Source organism: Lissotriton vulgaris, chromosome 9 (assembly GCF_964263255.1).
Source record: "Lissotriton vulgaris chromosome 9, aLisVul1.2, whole genome shotgun sequence".
NCBI lineage: Eukaryota > Metazoa > Chordata > Amphibia > Caudata > Salamandridae > Lissotriton > Lissotriton vulgaris.
Genome location: NC_141697.1, coordinates 478754651 through 478767924, shown reverse-complemented (window position 1 = coordinate 478767924; position 13274 = coordinate 478754651). Strand labels below are relative to the sequence as shown.

At 43.1% G+C, this 13274-nt stretch overlaps 1 protein-coding gene across 1 annotated transcript in view; it reads left to right on the top strand.

Moving 5' to 3' along the window:
* The window catches only part of SYNE2 (spectrin repeat containing nuclear envelope protein 2), a 1750628-nt gene that overhangs the window by 124498 nt on the left and 1612856 nt on the right, over window positions 1–13274 (top strand). The window contains exon 3 of the mRNA XM_086937933.1: window positions 3237–3298. Coding sequence (XP_086794059.1) covers window positions 3237–3298 — 62 coding nt within the window. The remainder of the gene's footprint in view (window positions 1–3236; window positions 3299–13274) is intronic.

Below are 13274 nucleotides of genomic sequence, written 5' to 3'. Positions count from 1 at the left end.
CCCATTGAAAAAAGGATGGGTGGGAAAAGCGTGCACCCTGTGGTGGGCACCCCATTGTGCCCGCCACACTGTGCATGCATGGAAAGGGGAACCCATGGGTATCCCCTGCCACCAATTCAGAGGGCCCTGGGTGAAGGGGGGCCTGCTCCGGCCATCCAAAGTCGGATTCCCACTGCTGTTTTATCTTGACAAAACCGTGTCGCTACGGCTGTTAGAATTGGCTATCGCACTCGTTAGTTTTGAAACAGTCCCCATTGCGTTGCACGAATTGACTCCGAACAAGTCGGACTGACTGACTCGCGTTTTTGAACCGATTCCTTGCATCCTAATTGGTCGTTCGGAAAGGGGGACAAAGTGTTCCGAAACATAGGTTTCGAATTGGAGTTGCTTTTTCCGAATGCCGTTTGGAGCACTTCCTAACGTGGTCGGAATGGACCCCTAAGAGTTGAAGAAAACTTCCACTTATGTTGTACTCACAAAGGGATTAGTGGCCAAATAATAATAACAAATGTTACAAAAAGATGTTAATATTTCACTACTGAACATAATCTTCACAAAAGTTATTTACAAAAGTTAAAGCTATTGCCATTATAAATTACAATAACTTTTATTTAGGTATTAATTATTAAAAAAAATTAAAAGCCATTGTTATTTGTAATATCAATATATCTAAATCACGTAAATACAACACATTGCATTACAAATACTATAGGTGTCACATTTGCGAAAGTTAAAACTGTTGGCATTGTAAACGACAAACCTATTTTTCTATTTTCAAAACCAACACATAAATAAAATATTTGTCATTTAAAATACCAATAGCTCAAACTTTCCTAATGCGAGACCTATTGCATTGCAAATGCTTGTTTCTAATCGACAGCACGTTGCATTATGGGAATTGTAGGTTTAAACTTTGAACGTATAGGATGGTATATCACAAGATTAGTACTTTAGGAATGAAGGACTGAAGATGTCGCACACAAAATGGGGTTCTTAAGTTGTCAGCAATTGCAAACAAGCATTGCCTTACTTTAAATCAATTTTGACTAATCCTCGGAAGGGATGCAGGAGGATTGTGTACTGTAGTTTTCAGAGAGCACACCATTATCACTTTAGTTTGCATCCACACACAACTAGGCTAAGAGTAATGAAGAGATGCAAAGTGACTCCATGCCATGGGTGATAGCTTCAGCCAGTCCTGTTTCTTTAGCCAAGAGCGCTATATTTGGAATTCTAAGCCCTTCCGTACATTGTTCAAAACAAAATTACATTCCCCCGAGTGCAAAATGTTGTTTACCTAAAAGCAAGAACTAGTTTCCAGTACGGCACATAAGATGGAACTTCTTGGCAGCCAGGGCAATGCTTTTCATGGAAAAGTTATTAAATATAACGGATCAAGCCAACTGCAGAGCTAGGAGCACTGTGTTTTTACGCCTCACTGAAGGTACCTTACTAACTGTGCTGCCTTGGCTTGCATCCTCGTCGCCAAAAATGTAGTATAAAAGACAATCCACGAAAGTATTTTATAAAAAAATAGTTTAATTCAGAGATCCAAGTAGTACAGCTTATCAAGTCAGGAGTTACTGCAAATCTGACTCAGAATGTAGAAAAAATAACATAGCCAAACAATTCAAGGCTACATAAAGTTCTGATAGCATTTAAAGACACACACACAAGATATACAGATAATATAACAGTTACCCGAACCTTTGTTGGTGTCTTCAAAACTTGTGGTCCACATGACGACTGGTCTGCATTTGGGAATTTTTCCTTCCGGAAAAATGACCTTGACTACTTTGCCTTTTGAATAGAAAAATATGTATTATTTTATTGTAATAGTTGTGCAACTTCAAAGGCAGCACCACCTAACAAGGTCAACCTCAATTACTTGGATGCAAAATCTGACTATGCTGTATATTTCCAAGCACGTATTGCATTGTGGGAATTGTTGTTCTTTTTAACATCGTATGAATGGGCTAAAAACCCCAAAATGTAAAGTCCTGTACCCTAATGAGCCAGGACTGACTGAAAGTGGCATGCATGGCTGATTGGCAGCAATGCCACTGAAAAGCTTCAAAGAATGCAACGTGTTATGATGTCTAAGATTGAGATCCGTGAAAATGTAACTATATTAATTTCTCATATTAAAGAAGATTATTTACTGGTAAAATTAAGACTGAAGAAAGAAATGGACAATGCAAGGCCTGCATCTACCACAATGCTATAGGACCTCAGGGAAAGGAAAACACACACCTGCAATAGGTTCAGAGCTGTTTTGTCTCAGTGTTGCCACAATCAGTGCTGAAAAAGAATATTCACGAAAATCAGAATTTCGCACTGATATCCATGGATGTTTCCATCAAACTGATTACTTTTCCCCAGAACCATTTTACCTGAAGTGCATTGGTGAAATGTTTCTGAAGGAACTCGCAGGGTTGAATGTTGTACCTCAAAAGACGTAGGGCCATATGTATCAACACATTTCCCCATAGACACAGAATGGGCAAAACCCTTTGATACATCTGGTCCGTAATCCTGTTCTGGCTGTTAAGTACTATTAGCGGACTAATTGTTACTTATACAAAACTCATAAAGAGCACTGTAATAGTGATAAAAAACTATTAAAATAAAAACTTGTATCAAAATGCCTACCTCAAAATCGACACTAATCGTCACAAGGGGTTTCTTCCTTGCTCATTGGTGGCAATTCACTTTCTTTAAATCTGTGAAAAATTAACTTTTGCCTCTGTATTGACCGTGAGTTGCTGCAATCCTACCTGCTTACCCACTCTGTGCAGTAACAGACTAATCTAGTGTGGTATAAGTCTTTCAGTGTAAAAGATGTAATATATATGACAGACCATGAACTCTTAGTCCACTTATAGCATCCAGTATCCACATATGCCATTTGTATGTATCAAGTATTGTTTACAAACCAACACGTCACTGATATATAAACATTTCAATATATGCTATTTACACTGGTGAGGAAGAAATTGTCAAAATGATCAGTTTTGATTTTAAAACTATTTATTAAAAATGGAACTGGAAAAGTGTTGACATCAACTACATCATCATACGTTCAAGCTGCATCGGTCTCCATAACCGGAAATGATGTGCTTAATGTTCAACAAGAACATAAATAAATAAATAAGTGAATACATAGAATTATTCAGCTTTCCTTTAAAGATACAGTTTGCTTCATCTGATTAATTATTATTCCTTTTTTTTTGCAGCTGAGCAAGAAATGACTCAAAAGAAAACCTTCACTAACTGGGTTAATTCACAACTGGCCAAGGTAATACTTTACTTATTAAGCATGTGCGTGTTGTGTAATGGTAAAGAGGTTATGCCTCATTTCTCTATTTTCCTTGCCTTTCTGTTCCTCCCTTGTACCCATTGGCAAAGGGTACAATGAAAGTTGGAAATTAGCTCCCAGAAGAGCACTCCTATATTTTATTAGATTCACAATGGATCTCAGGAGTACTTCAAACAACTTGAGTCACTAAAAGAGGTCCTTGTGTGCTCAGAAGTGAAACATACACATACAAAATTTCACCCATGTGACAATTCCTTTATGGTTAAATTTAGTGCAAACATGCGTTGGCTACAGTAACCTTTTCTCTCCATAAGTAATGAAGTTGGTTCGCTACCCTGTAAATGCTTACACCTGTGTGTGACAGGAGTAATTTTTGTGAGTTCTAGCAAACATGCAAGCTTGTGAATCTTTACCTACTTTAATGGGTAGACCCAGGAATGCCATGAAACGCCTGTCAAAACTTAGGGGCCATTTATGAGTTTGGCGGAAGGACAACCAGCCAGGGGCAGTGGTGGTCGGGAACACACCGCAAAGCTGGCGGCATCCCAACAGCCACATTACATCACCATGGGGCTTGCAGTGTGCCGGTGACGCTGTCAAGACTGTGGCATGCTTCGGCTCAAGGGGAGAGCCTGAAGCTGTTGCACTGCTGCTCCTCCAGCAATTCGGCCATCGGTTTCCATGCACCATGTCGTACATGGCAAACAGTGTGCCCACCAACAGTGCAGGCATAGGGGGGCACAACATGGGCCCTGGCCGCAATCCTCATGGGCTTATTCGTCCTTGGTCCCTTTTGTGGCCCTTCACCTGCATTTCTTTCAACCTTTTCATGACGGTGTCCCTGCAATTTTTGTGGCCCTTTACCTGCCTTTCTGCCGGCTTTTTCACGGTGGTGTCTCAGCCATTAAAATGTCGGCTGAAAGGCAGGCCATATTTCACCCAGTGGTACCCATGCCGGCACCACCAGCATTGACCGCCGCTATCCCTACCACTGCGAGAACTCAGATCTTGTCATTGGTGGGGGACTGGAGGCGACCTGGAGGAGGTCTCCCTGCCCACACTGTAATCCGGTGGTTGGACCTCCAGGTATGCGGGTGGTCAGTCCGCCAAAAAGCGAAGGTGGTTACTGGATCCCTGGGGTCATATTTAGGCCCTAAATTAGCGTGGAAATTTCACAATACTGGAAGAATTTTAACATTTGCAGATACCATTTTTCAGGATAATTTTTCACTATTCCTGATTCAGTGGTTCAGGGTTGTGAATTGATCCTCACAAATATTGTTTGTGCATCTACATTACATTTACTGCACACATTGCTTTGAGGTGTGGACCTTTAGTCTGTTGAAATACCTTCATAGATGCCTCTTTTTGTACCGGAAATTGGAGCCACTCCAGATTCTAAAACATATTTTGAGGTTGGAAAAAAAGTGTTGCCTGTTATCACATGTGCTTTCATTAGACCAGTGGTGCAGTGGCGTAGCGACACCTTTTGCTGTCCCAGGTGTTACCTGCGTTTGCCGCCCTGCGACGGATGCTGGTAAGAGCAAGGGGTGGGATGCTGGTGATCCTTGCGTTTGCCTACCCACGACGGCTGCAGGTAAAAGTGGGTGGGGGGACTCCCCCAGCACCCCTCCCACTTGCTACGCCTCTGCATGATACACATTTTCTGATTGGTATTTGGGGTTGCATTAAGTTGTCATTCGTTATTGGAGTGTTCAGCACATTGCTGAGTCCAAATTACTTTCCACATATTTTCAGTAATGAGAGTCAGGTCATAAAAACTTGCATTGATAAAGGCCAATATTGCATTGAAAATTGCTCAAATAAATCTGTGCAAAAATTACGTTTGTTAAGAAAGCAGTGTTTGAAATCTAATTTCTATTTTTCTACCCATCTTAACTGTTATGCTTAGTTCTACTAAGAACAGAGAGGTGTGCTTAATTCTATTGGTATTCCTACAGCATCATACCATGAAATCAAATGCCCATGTGCTCCTTTGCAATCTTGTCTCCCCTGTTTTAAAACAGGATCAATTCCATATACCATTCCGGAGTTTAGTTCTGTCCACAGTTTGCTTCTGGAATCTCCATGCACTCTTCAAACAGAAATCTGGAGCTGGGGCTTTAACTGCTATAGTGTGCACCGTGTTAGAGCAAGCTCACATTTATTCCTTAATTCCATCTGTCTCACCTCTTGTAAGTGTGAGCTGTAAGTAGGTATTAAAAATTGAGTTTATTCTTCAGAATTTGTGCTAACAACTACTATTACTGGGAGGCCCTGCTTTCTCCTCCAGTTGCCTGCATTGGTTAAGCTGTTTTTGAGAACACGAGAAGAATCCTGAATCCTGCTGCTTCTTTTGCAGTGTCCTTCCCTTTTTAGGTCTCGTTCGAGACCTATTGCTACCAAGTTGCTTGTCAACGGACGCAGACAGGGTCACGAGCGGCGATTCAGGTCCGTGATCGCGCAGATTCTGGTCCGTGCACGCGCACCAGCCGCCACCACATGCACTAGCCGCGCACAGACGCACCAGCCGGCACCAGCCGCGCGCACACGCACCAGCTCACACACGCACCAGCCGCCCCCAGCCACGCACACACGCACCAGCTGCCCACACACGCACCAGCCGCCATGGCCGCGCACACACGCACCAACCGCCCGAGCCTGTGCACGAGCCCCCAAGGCACCAAGTCTCACTCACCGGGTGTCATCTCCTCCGCCTCCATTGACGTGGCACACACGGGGCTTCCCTCACTGATGGGAGCCCCGCACTTGTATCCACAGCCTCAGTCACCACTTTTCTGCTGCCACCGCCGGGCTCCCCCTCCGGCATGGGAGCCCGGCGTCACCACGTCCATCTCGGCGAGTCACTTCGTGCACGAGCTTATGGCGGAAGTCCCGCCCCACAGCAAGCATGACGCTGCCGGACTTCCGGATTTCGTGCCAGTCGGGCCGGTGGCTTGCCAGGAACTCAAGCGATTTCCAGGTGCTTGTTTTGTGATGGATCAGTACTTTGCATGGCTATCTGCATGTGAGTAACTATAAGCTTGGTACCCAGATAACTGTGGCGTGGCATTGCAACCGTCATCTATCTGACCTTTTAACCCACACTAATATTGTTCTGCAGTTTTTTGCTTCCACACAAACACATATCAATACATATGTTACCTGCTTGTAATGCACCTAACACATCATCATACAACACTCCTTTCAAGTCAGACCTACTGGCGTTGACAATGCTTGTTAATGAAGGTTCCTGGACGCTCTAAAAGTGGTAGAAAGGGAAGCGAAGGCAGCAGAAGATATCACACATTGCGAGTGTGAAACTAGAACGCAGAGCCCTGGTGGCACACGCACAACCCCGCGCCTGGGCCTCGCCTGCCACATAATGTAGACGTGCCCTGGCATGAAAGCGGTGCCAGGGACCCTGGTGCAAGCAGGGGCATGAGACCCTTCACCGCCGTTTTGGGTGGTAAAATGAGCCTTAATTAAACACGCACAGAATAAGGAGATAGCGTAACTGAAAAGCACACATGCACTAACGAGTAAGCAATTACCAAAATGAAAAGCATGTTCTCCTCCACGGACACCCCCAGCTGCGTGGGCTCGATCCGCCGCGCGACGGCAGGTAACGTATCTCAGGCTCAGCCAAGGGTCGCCCTGCAAACGAGTGAAAGGGAGCCGAAACCCGCCGCGTCTGCCATCCATCGGCAAGCGCGGCCTGAGGCTTTAGTTTTTTGACACCACGCTTCCTTGTCACCTTGGACGCCACGCCATGTGTGATCTCTCTGCTTCCTCAATGTTGAGGTCTCCGCTGCGTGTTTTCCTTCCGCATGCTGATTTATGCAGCAGGAACATTAACCCACTTAAGTGTGTATGGCGAAATGTGCGAGTGAGCGACACGCCTCTTGAAAATGACTGAATTGCCTCGTGCAACTAGTCCAAAAGAGTGCGCACCACTGGTCCACATTAGTGACGTTTATTGTCCGTATTAGTAACATGACATCTCTGGTCCAAGGGCCTGGTGACATCACTGTTCGAAATGAGTGGCGTCGACGTCCTGATGAGTGACATCACTGTCCTGCTGATTAGCTATTATCAAAATAAAGGGCTTCCTGTATGTAATGAGTGACATCTATCCAGAGGAATCTGATATCAGCGGCCTACATTACGTCATCGCTATTCAGTGAGTTATGTCACTGGCTCAAGTGGGTGACACTGAATGAGCGACTTTGCTGGTCAAAATAAATGACATCAACGGCTCAAAAGAGTGAAACTTGGCGTCCGCATTAGTGGCACCGCGTATGCAAATTACAAAGATTTATTTTTATCCAAATATGGGAAGCTGACCTAAATTGAGTGATTGGCTGAAATGGACGTTTTTTTTTCTTTCTGTAGTTTTTAGGTGAACTCAACCCTATGGTATTGGAGCACTTTACTTGAGCAACAGTTACATTGCACAAGCACACATACATTTTTGGTAGGCATGAGGAGATTAAGTAATTTGCCCAGAATCACAGGATGTTGAGCTGAGACTCGAACCCGGTTCCCCAGCTCCAAAGTCGGCAGCTCTGTCTGTTATGCCCATCCTTATTCCCAGTACTGCTTCTTCACAATGCTACCACAAAAGGGTAGACTTCTGGCCCAAAAACCTCAACATGGCTGAACCAAAAGAGTGCCATTGCTCGTCCTGAGTGACTTTGCTCGCCATGAGTGAACCGCACCAAGTCCTAGTGAGATACATTGCTGGTCCAGATTAGTGACGTAATTGGTCCGAATTAGTGAGATTTTTGATCTAATGGTGTCATTCCAAGCCTGAATGACCCCCCTCCCCCCTTTAATACAAAAAAAATTACTTTGTCCTCCTTACTGAGTGTGATGGATGTGAGGTTGGGAGTTTAGGAGGATAATGAACTGTGAGGCAGGTAAACAGAAAGACCATCTTCAGAATAGACAGTCTGTCACAGGTGGTGTGAAACCTCAGGGTACGCCCTCTGTGCCCAGGTGACCGTGCAGCTGCCCAGCTCACCCCTGCTTTTGTGTACGTTTGTTTATGGTATATAGCAGTGGTTCTTAAAACTTTAACTTCTGTGGACCACTAATGAATCATAACTGGAATCCAGGGACCCTCACTTAATTATTATTAGAAGCGGGGGGCCAGCAGCCTACGCTATTTCTATCATTTGAACCTCAAAACAGTACACTAAAATGCAAAATCAAGTATACATAGGCTTTCCAGTTTTCAGTTTCTATTGTTGGTAAATTCTGGTGGTGTTTATTTAGTGTTTTCCAGTGATTTCCATACCTTAAAAAAAACAGTGCTTTTCAGTCGTAACTAATTTTCACACCATAAAAAACAACTGAAACAGTGTTTTACCGGTGCTTATGAAATGCTTCGCTTTTATTATTGCTTTTTCCATTTTCTTCAGAAATTGTATTCTGCTCTACATTTCGGAAGTTAATACAGTCATGAAATACTTTCCATTGTCCTTTCATTCTGCACCACAGAGTTAACAAGCATTTGCAATGCAATAGGTCTCACATTTATGCAAGTTTAAGCTATTGGCATTGTAAATGACAAATCCTTTTATTTATGTTTTAAAAACGAAAACAAAAATAAAAGGCATTGTTATTTGCAATGTCAACAGCTCAAACTCGCGTAAATGCGAGACCTATTGCATTGCAAATGCTTGTTCCTGTAGCTGTCTTGTGCAGTATTGTGTTTTATCTATTTCTTTCTTGCTTCAAAATGTTACCTTGTTTCTGCCTTTCCGTTTCTGAATATCCTGAATTTATGTCTTTTTTCTGCAGGGCTTCTAACAGCCTATTTCTTGAATTGACAATGTTCATAATCTTTCTTGAATCTACTTTTTTTTTCGATAAATCTGCTTTTTAGTTTTGTGCTAATTGCATGGTACCATGAGGGCATTCGTTGTTTGTTGCTCTAGGGTACACTCTGGAGTCCCTTGTTCTCCTTCCTTGTTGAACCCTCCACGAGCCAGCATGACAGTAGTCATCCCTATGCCTGTTGATTATGTCCATGCGTTTCTTGTTTTGAATCCCTGCTCATGTTTCCCTGTGCCAACAGGGCAATCAGTGTTCCAGTATAAGATGAATACAGCCTCCTCTTAACCTCTGAATATCTTTATGTTATTTCTGTAGTCCTGCTCTTGATTTCATGACCTGCCCTTTGCCTATGCGTTCTACTCTTTCCTAGTGTCTGATTTCTGCTCATGATCTTTTTTCTATCCTATATTATGATTATAATTTTTACTTAGGTTTTCCTTTCTATTCCATAATTGGGTCACTGTCTTGTTGTGAAGCTCAGTGGGCATTTAGAGTGTGACATCTCGGTTAGTCTCTGTTCTGATCAGGTAAAGGAAAGACTTCAGCTGTTGTGTTTAGGTCTTTAGAGTCTAATGTGCAGAGCTTAATTTGAGCTGGTGGTTTCCGGTGCTCGGCACCAGCACTTTATGTCAACACTGGCACTTATGACAGCTGCCACATGGCAGCATTGTTTGTTGTGTAATTTAGAGAAAGAAGGTCTCAATGGTAACATTTACACCACTTGGCGCAGCACAAGTGTTGTGGTAGACTCACAGTTGTTTATAAATTCAAAATACATTAAAAACAACTAATAGCTTCTGCCCAAGCCATTGTTATATCTTTGGGGAAATTGAACAGTCTGAATTGTTACACTATAGCAGTGTGATAGTTAGTGATTGTGAAGAAACTGTCACTGGCAGCGCTGTCAGTGGCAATGGGTGGTAGAAGCTGCGGTGACAACTTACAAGGGCCCTGGCACCTATTTTGTTTTACAAATTAAGCAATGCTCCTTTCACTCTGTACAACAGCCACTTTTACAGCAGAACCAAACTATGATTTTGCTCTGGTACTGTTGTTAAGAGCAATATGATGTCAGCAGTCCCAAAAGCTTTCTAACAGGAGACCCATTGTCGTTTACCAATATATCTGTTACTTTGATCACACGTTGTTGTCCCAGTACCCTTACTTGTTTCCTGACTCCTTGTCTCTCCTTACAGCCATCTCATTTCCTTTGCAATCCTGTGACCATACTTTCTTGTTATTACCTTGATAACTATTACTTCCTAAATCCCGTCCCTTGACACATCAGGTGCTTGAGGTAGGACATTCAGAATATGGGATTACATGTGCTGAATTATGGTTCAAATCCTTCCCCAAATAGCAGCTGAACCAAACCAGTCAGGCTAACTCGTAATGCTTTCAAGTTCCCTAAGGCTCTGTTGCCAGAATAAAGTAAATAAAATATTGCCCAGCAGAAACATTGTGTAATAAACAATTTTTTACAAACTTTTAACCCAAGGTGACAATATTTTTGTAATATTATTTGGACTATATTATATGTGCGTGTGTATGTATCTATGTATCTATGTATCTATCTATCTATCTATCTATCTATCTATCTATCTATCTATCTATCTATCTATCTATCTATCTATCTATCTATCTATCTATCTATCTATAGGCACACACACATGCATACACATAGCCCAAAATCCCTAAGGATAATTGCAGTACTTGCCAATAGTCCCTCAAAGCTCCTTAATTCTCCAAGACACTAGCTGTAGTGACTTTTAGATTATCAGAGCGTGGGGACCTCAGAGAAGATCCTGACTCTGGAGAAGAATGATCAGGTTGTTTAAGAATACCCTAAATGAGCCTCGCACAACTCTTGTGCTGCCCTAAGTAGTGTATATAGTGCCACTGAAACCTTCTGTCTTGTCACCTCAAAGAAATGAAAAAGGCTTGAAGCCTAGCACCCATCCCACAGGTGCCTGAAAATATGGTTCACCACTTCATACCCACGCCGGTTAGATAATATGTTTTCCCAAGTTGTGTATTCTACGGCCGACACGTCCATCTGAAGCATGAAGAATTATTTAACCAGATCCTAGTTAGAATCCAGATCAGAAATAATCTTGACAACAGTCACAGGAAGTTGATTTATGTGACAAACTCCCTTGGACCTCACTTCCTTCAGTGATGGCCTTCCTTTAACTCACCCCATAGTCGGATATCTCAGTAACTATGACCAGCATCTTTCGTATGTGCCACTGCTAATCAAGGACTAGCCATTTCTGTGTAAGAAAGTTGTTCCTAAGGTGAACCATCTTCTAGCACTGGAGAAACATTTAGTGCATGGCAGAGATTACCTACATTTTACTCCATGAGCCCAGCCAACCTAGCTAGTTCATTCAGAGTCTTTGGAGCGCTCCCTAGATTTTTCTCCCTATCTCGCCAGTCTTTTGATCCAGAAGACTGGAACTACCCTTTTCTGTATCTATGATGAACTCAGGAATTCCACTCATCTTTGTGGTCATGTCTGATTTCATCTTATTGGTAACAGTGTCCAGTTTATGCAAGTGATACACGTCCATGATCTGCACTGGCAGTGGGTGCCTGTCCTGTGAGGGGAAATACAATTATCATCATCTGGATACCGCTCACGTGCAGGTTGGCCACTACTGGCTTTAGCAGCTTGGTGACACATCTAACAACAATGATAAATTCTCATTTGAAAGGCGGAATTACATCCTCGTGTGACGCCAAATACTTTCCCAACAAATTTCCAATTTATCTATAACATGGCACAGACTTTATAGGTGTGAGAAATGCTTGTGGGCTCAAAGTTAAAACTGTGGGGGTCGACAAAATGATGGACAATGGGCATCCCACAGTGTTTGTGAATGGTCTCCTTGCAAGGGGCCACTTATCTACATTAGAGGGGCCTCGCACATTTTCTTTTAGCCCAGGGCCTCGCAAATCCTAGAACCGGCCCTGCCATGAACACAAGTTGCTGATGAACCCTGCAGAGTGCATAGAGGTCTGAAAACGTGCCCACTTATTGGTGATTTTGGCCATCTGTTTATACACCCTGCTCCCCTGATGAGAAAAGATGACAGGCTGGGGGAGTTAGTCCTACTGTGGTATTGCAGATGACTCTATGTGTAAGCCCTGCAGTGCCGAGAAAATCCACACGAGTTTTCCCTGCGGCGAGCAAACAAAGCTAAACTTTAGTACACGCTTGAATGGGTAGAAAGAGTCTTCTACAGGTGCAGTGTCTGCCCTGCCTCCAAATCTACATGTAGATACTGTGAAGCTCCCATCTCCGCCTCAGGGAAGAAAGAGTGGTTTATCCAGAGTTGCAGAATTGCTAAGATCCTTACGTTGTCCCTGGGAAGCAGGATCCTCAAACGATGCACCCACCTCCTTGCACTTCACGCACATCATGCACCAACATTCTGGACAAATACGTGTTAACACCAGTAGTTCCAGATAAAATTATTAGCGCCTGGTCAGCAGCATAGAAAGAGGAGGCGCAGTGACAGAAAGCCTAGTTAATAGTCCTGCTCTGAGACTGATTGGGCACAGCTCAATTTTGTGGTTTTCTGACCACGTACTACCAGGAATGCTAGGTAATGTAGTCACTAGTTCATGATTCATTTCGTTGTTTACTGCTGTTACTATAGCAACCATAACAAAAGTTAAGCAGAATGGTTGCCTCCGGCCCTGAGATAAACTCCTCACTTTGCTTAACTACAACAGGCCTATAAGATTGTAAGGACGCAGAATTCCATCTGCTTTCTTGAGCATTTATCAAATGTAACCAATATTAAGATATATTTTTATAAGTCTTCTTTGACTCTCTAATATTAATTTGTACGTTTCTACAGCATAATCTACGAATAGAGTTGTTATGTGATGCTTAGTTAATAAATGTTATTACACAGGGTTGTGGTGATCTTTTCCACGCCATAGGCGCGTTCACCCAGATGTCTGCAGATGGCATTCTACCAACTGAACTGTGGTGGAGCTCAGACTCCGTGTAGGAGCAGCTGGGCTGTCTTTATTATGAGTGTGGAAGACATTTCTAACCAGGAAGACACACCTTGTGTGGCCACCATGCCCTTCAGTA